Source organism: Phalaenopsis equestris, unplaced genomic scaffold, assembly GCF_001263595.1.
Source record: "Phalaenopsis equestris unplaced genomic scaffold, ASM126359v1 Scaffold200627, whole genome shotgun sequence".
NCBI classification, from domain to species: domain Eukaryota; kingdom Viridiplantae; phylum Streptophyta; class Magnoliopsida; order Asparagales; family Orchidaceae; genus Phalaenopsis; species Phalaenopsis equestris.
Genome location: NW_018220441.1, coordinates 30,173 through 36,931, shown reverse-complemented (window position 1 = coordinate 36,931; position 6,759 = coordinate 30,173). Strand labels below are relative to the sequence as shown.

The 6,759-nt window shown below is 37.0% G+C and overlaps 1 protein-coding gene across 1 annotated transcript; it reads right to left on the bottom strand.

Annotated features, from left to right (window-relative positions):
- Nucleotides 1-403: 403 nt before the first annotated feature.
- LOC110035885 lies at nucleotides 404-1,702 on the bottom strand. The gene has a single exon (XM_020740197.1). The coding sequence runs from the start codon at nucleotides 1,700-1,702 to the stop codon at nucleotides 404-406; it is 1,299 nt and encodes a 432-aa protein (XP_020595856.1).
- Between the last annotated feature and the right edge of the window lie 5,057 nt (nucleotides 1,703-6,759).

The following is a 6,759-nucleotide window of genomic DNA, read 5'->3' as shown; positions in this document are numbered from 1 at the left end:
GATGTACCTATGGATGTCTTATAAGTTGTCCTGTATGCCCATAATGCAGTATCTAATCTAGCAGATCAATCCATTTTAATATGTTTGATACTTTTTTCCAAAATTCTCCTAATTTCACGATTAGATACTTCTACTAAACCACTAGTTTGGGAATGATAAGCAGTTGCAGTTTTATGCATTAAGTTATATTTTCCTACCAATTTTGTAATTGCTGCATTTCTAAAACGAGATCCTCCATCGGTAATGACTATTCTAGTCATTCGATATCTTGTAAACATATTCTTAATTAAAAATTTTGAAACACTCTAAGCATCATATCGAGATAAAGTAATTGTTTCTATTCATTTTGAAACATAATCCACTGCAATCAATATATATATATAGGAAGCACCTCTCTAACCTATTACACATACTTCCTAAGATAAGGGATAGGCAAACGATCACTGGATAAAAGGAAGTCCAGTGGGGGGGGAATTCTTCTACTAACTAGTGGAACTTCTGTAAACAGTCCCCTCCTAGCTAGCCAGTTGGCTGGTCTGTTTCCTTCTCTGTGAATATGAGAAAACTTTAGAGAGCAAACTGTAAGCAGTTGATGAATACCAGACATCCAGCAGATTAAATTCCAAGGAGTTTTTGAGATCCCATGGAGGATGTTAATAAGTTGCAAGGAGTCAGATTCAACCCATAACTGATCAAGCAAGCAAGATCTGGCTAAGTTGAGGGCCCAGAAAACTGCTTGACATTCTGCCTCAAGTGAGTCAACAGCCTTGATTGGAGATTGGAAATATAAGATGCATTTCCCCTCATGGTTCCTAAAAACCCCACCAATGCCTGCAGACTGGGATTTATGGCTGGCATTCTTGTTAATTTTGATCCAACCAAGCTTTGGGGGAGTCCAGCAGATAGTCACAACTTTGGAAGTTTGAGGCTTGAGAAAAGAAACAATCTCCAACACAGTCTTATACTTTTTAAAGTTGATCAGTTTTTGAATAAAAGCAATACAATTTAGACCCACCCTCTTAGGATCAATAAGGGAGCTATCATGCTTTGCCTGGTTCCTTGCCATCCACACAAACCATGCCACAATATTGGGGATGTCCTGGAGTTCAGCACCCCTCCAATCAGCCCAGCTAGTATAGAACATCTTCCATGTGAGGTGCAAGGTTGGGATTCTAAGTTTACCAATCACAAATGACCAAACATCCTGTACCCAATGACACTCAAAGAACAGATGGGAAATTGTTTCCTCTTGAGATAAGCAGAAAAAGCATCTAGAAGGACCCCTCAAACCCTTCAATTTTAGGATGTCATCCGTGGGAATCATTTTTGAGAAAAGTCTCCAAATGAAGAAGGACATGGATGGGGTAAGGAATTTATTCCAGATGGTGTGACCCCAGTGTACCAGATGGGGTTGCTGAGAAGGGATAGGGTTCTTTCTAACCACAATTTTGTCTTTCACCCCAGGTTTGATAGTAAGCTTCTGAATATTGCTTATTTGAGATGGGCTACAGAAAGGAATGATAGGAGCAAGGTTCCACTTGCCAAGAGCCCAGATGTCTTTCACAAACATTGGGGTAGTTGGGACAAACTGGTCCTGAATAAGGCAACCATCCAATGACCAATTATCCCACCAGATGTTAACCAAGCCCTCACCAAGTTCCCAGACAAACAACTGTTCAGCATCCTGTCTAACTTTTAACATCCTTATATAATTAAAAGAGCGTCTCGTGGCTCCTTACGCATATAAAATGTTGTTACAAAAAGAGAGAGGGAAAGCGGATCCCTATCTAAAAGCCAAAAAAATACAAGATAAATCTTAGGGGTTCCCCAATTCACAGTACAACTCCACACAAAGTAAAAGACGCATAAATGTATAAATACCCAAAATTACATCAGTACGATAGTTAGAGAAAAAAAATTTAAAATACACCCATAAAAGTCCATCTAAAACAACAATGAAGGGCGTCTCAAGCCAATGGCCCATCGAGAAAGTGTCGATATCATCATTTAAGCAAAAGTAATTTAAGCCAAAGTGTTGCTCGTGGCAAAATAGTACCATCAAAAGAAAAGCTTGAAAAACAACAATAATCTCCCAATTCCCTGAAACCATAAGTCTGTAGTCGACTAAAAAACACAACAGAAAAATAATGCAAAAAGTTAGTATTAAAAGTAGAGAAATTATAGATTGATAGGGAGTGATGAACCTATGACACAGGGAGAATAGAAGGTTAATTCGGAACAGAAAAACAAAAATTTTCATATAGCAAAGTAAATTGAGACCGAAAGGCCCATGACCGAAAAACCTATGCAAGCAGTGGCGCAGAAAAAATGACAACAAGTTAACTTCTAATGTAAGGCACATCTAATAAGTCCCCATTCAAGAGTAATTGTAATTGAGGTGGGGGCAAAATGCCCACAAAAATTCTTCTTAATCCTTGTTTAGCAAGCCAATAAGCAGGAGAATTGCATTCTCTGTAAATGAAATGCATCTGTATAACCAAGTGTTTCTTTTTAATAAAATCCTAAATAATGTTAAGCAAACAGAGAGTATTCCAGGTGATAGGAGAGGCCTTGTTGAACATGTTAACAATAGCGATAGAATCCGTTCAATATGAATCATATTGAAACAAAAAATAACCGCAATCTGTAAAGCATACCAAATGGCCAAACATTTCGTTTCTAAAGGTGTGGAGGCATAAACCGGGGAGGCAAAAAAACCGAGGCAGGTGCCCCTATTATCACGAAAAATACCCCCCGTCCCGGCGCCATTAACAATCCAGCGCGCCATTAACAGTCCAGCTCCCATCAACATTCAGCTTCACCCAACCAACAGAGGGGGGTTGCCATTTTAGTAAAGAGGCCCTCCTTCCCCTCTGGGGGCAAGCCTAAAGTGTCGAAAAGTTCCGGGAGATTTTGAGAAAATAGGCAAGAATATAAGAGGTGGTATTAGCAGGTGTAAGAGGATGTGTTTCATATTTATGAGCATTTCTAGCAGCCCAAAGGAACCACAAAATAACTAAAAGAAAAGATTCCAATTTACCAACATAAATAGGTGCAGCCTTCCAAGCATCCATATAGTTATTCAACTCAGAAAAATTATTCAATCTAATCCGAGTAATACTGAAATATGACCCAACGTCATGCCAAACAATACGAGCATAATGACAATTAAGGAAAACGTGTGAAGCTGATTCAACCTAACATTTGCAAATATAGCACCTCGAAGCCATGCGCAAGCCTTTCAATTTTAAAATGTCATCCAAAGCAAAAGCCGTAAAAAATTTCTCCATAAAAAGAAGGATATAAAAGGGATAGAACATCATGCCAAAGAGTTTTAGTGCAACATCGATGGGTAAAAGTATGCATATTTTGATACAAATTTTTGTTATGGAATTATGAGAGGAAAATTTCCACATGGGGGAATCCTTAATAGTGGATGAAGGAAGTGGTATTTTATTAATATGCCTAGCCTTATCTCCAACCAAATCCAGGAGCTTAGGCACATCTTAAGCACCGTTGCACCAACAATCAGAAATAAGGACGTTGTTATCAAAAACAGGATGAGACATCGTAGAAAGATCTTCCATTCCCTAATGATCATACCAAAAAGATAAATTACCATTGCCAATATCCCAAAAGATAAACTTTTGAGCAATAGGTCAAACTTTAATTAAAGCTTTCCAAAGTTTAGTGTCACCCTTTTTCCATTCAACGATGGTGGGGTGAACTTGAGAGCAATACTTTTCATGAAGAAATTGAGCCCATAGAGACATACCCATGCTAAATTTAAACCAAAGTTTACATAAATTGATCTCAGTAATATGATTTAGATTTTTAAAACCTAAACCACCAGCAAAAAGAGGTTTGCAAACTTTATCCCAAGTAGACCAAATTTTTCTTTGATTACTTCCAGGCCATAAAAAATTATTGAACAGCCTCTCCAGAGTATTTCTGTACTCTTTTTCAAGTGAAGGACTTGAAGAGCATATAAGGGAATGGTGTGGAGAACACTCTAAAGTAAAGTGAGCCTGCTGCCATTAGATAAAAAAAGTATTCCTTCAATTGGTTATCTTGGCTTTAATTTTTTCCACAACATCATCCATTTGAGATTGGCTTTTCCTACCCCGCAAAATGTTGACACCCAAATATTTAAGCGGGATGGAGGCCATCTGAAAAAATGTATGATTGATAGCCCAGGAGGTTAAGGTAGTGCTAGCATGCTTACCAAAATATAAATGACATTTATCCGTGTTAAAGGTTAATCCCGATGTGTGCTGGAAGTTCCTTAATGTTCTCATCAAATGTTTGAAAGCGTTTTTGCTTGCGTTAGAGAAGATAATAGAGTCATCAGCATAAGCCAAATGACTGACCATAAGCTTAGATTTGTGAAAAAATTGGGTGTAAGAGTGAAGCATCTGCATTTGATTCATAAGGCGAGAGAGGTAATCAAAAGCAAGAATAAAGATAGTAGGAGAAAGAGGATCACCTTGTTTGATCCCTCTTAAAGAGAAAAAGAAACCATAAGATTTTCCATTGACAAGAATGATGTAGTAATTCTGAGCAAGCCAGGTTTGAATAATACTACAAAATTTAGTAGAGAAACCTCAAGCACGAAGGATGCTTAAAATAAAGTCCCAATTGATAGTGTCAAAAGTTTTCTTAATGTCAAGCTTAATAACCACATTGCCACCCCAACACTTCTTATCTAAGTCTTCAATAATTTCTTGAGCAAGGAGAATATTATCAAAAATTTCCCTACCCTGAATGAAAGCAGATTGTTGAGGAGATGATGGTTGCCAAATGAGGGTGTAAACAAGCCACAATAATCTTACTTATTACTTTAGAAATGGCAGAGGTAAGGGAGATAGACCGGAAGTTATCCCAACAATGTTTATCATTATTCTTTGGGATAAGCACGATTAGAGAGGAAGTGAAATATTTACCCGGGTTGTCACCCAAGAAAAAACTTTGAATGACACTTATCACTTTCTTCTTAATAATGTCTCAGCAAGTAATATAGAAAGTTAAGGTAAAGCCATCAGGCCCTGGGGCCTTATTGGGGTTAATACCTTTAAAAGAAGCAAGGATCTCTTCTTCAGTAGGGACATCAGTAAGAGCAAGAGAAGAGGTATAATCCTTTTCCTCCTTGAAAAGATCCACATTAACAGGTAAGACCAAAGTTGATTGTTGGAAAATGTTACCGCACTATTACCAATCGCTTCAGGATCGGTAAGAGATTCACCCTCAAAAGATTTGATTTTGAGGATAGTGTTTAAGTTATGTCTTTGCTTTATGGATGCATGAAAAAATTTGGTGTTCCTATCGCCACAAGCAAAATAAACATCATTAGCTTTTTGTTTTAGGAAACCTTCCTCTAAATCAATGGCTTGCAGAAGGGAGTCATGAGCTTGAGCTACATCATTAGCCCATTGCATAGTACAATAGTCTTCTCATTCTAATAAATCAATGTTTTTCTGCACTTCAATAACTTTAGTATGTACATTACCAAAAACTTGGTAATTCCATTTCCATAAATGATGTGCTACTTTTTTATGAAGCTACCATAAAATATACCAAGGGGTACCAGCAGTATTAGAGATCCAAGCCTACTTGATCAGAGCTAAGAAGGAATCATGGTTGGTCCAGATATTAAAGAACTTAAATTTAAAAAAGCAAGGGGAATTAAAAAAAGCTAGTGTAAGTAAAATGGGGTTATGATCAGAAGCCGCAGCGTTTAGGTGTTAGACTTTAGAAGTTTGATAATAAGTTAGGAAAGGTCTGTTAGCAAGAAAACGATCCAAACATTGTGATAGTAGACCATGACTCCAAGTGTAAAGAGAACCAGAGTAACATAAATCATACAAACCAACATCGACAATCTTATCACAAAACCTGTTGATAAGAGAAATCTCACATCTTTTGCCACCTCTCTTTTCAGCAGGTTTCATAATCATATTAAAATCACCTCCGACAACCGAATTTTCATTGATTGTTTCCCCAATGTAAATCAGTTTATCCTAAAGTAAGAGTTTTTTTTGTAAAATAGAGCTAGCATAAACAAAAGTGGCTCACCCATGAAATTATCCAATTTAAAATTTGTAAGAACAAACTGAGTGTCATCCTAAATGATATTTAAATGAAACTCACGCTTCCAAAAAATCCAAATTTTGTTATTTTTGTTGCAATAGTGATTAAAATTAAGAAAACTTTTAAAATAGGAAGCAATAGTGATTAAAATTAGGAAAACTTTTAAAAATTTTACCTTGATTCACACAAACCAGAGGCTCCAAAATAGCAAAGATAAAAGGCTTATGGACCCTATTTAAGTGTTTAAGCCTATTAAGAGAGCTATAGGGTCAGTAACTCCCCTAATGTTCCAAACCAGAATAGTAAACATAATGTCTTGAGCTGGCCTTTCTGGTAGATCTAGAAGGGGTGCTGATCTACTCTCCATCAGAATAGTATTTTCCACCTCTAATGATATTTTCAGTACCAGATGCAATAGCTCATTTTTCCTTTTACTTTTCTTTTTACTGGCCTTTTGTACTAACCATTCATCCTCCAACATGTATGTAGCTTCCATAATAGCATTTTCAGAAAGAATGTCATGGTCAACATTATTTTTTTTTTTTCGAGAGGACTGGAAGAAGCAGTGCTAACATTAACTTCCCCATTAGAGGGGAGTTTGAAGGCTTGTCCCTTACCCTGTGCCACTTGTGAATTGGTGTTAGCTATAGCAGTTGAAACAAAAGGAATAAC

Coding starts and splice junctions, on each gene's coding strand:
- LOC110035885 (XM_020740197.1), bottom strand. CDS start 1,702: ATGTTAAAAGTTAGACAGGATGCTGAACAGTTGTTTGTCTGGGAACTT.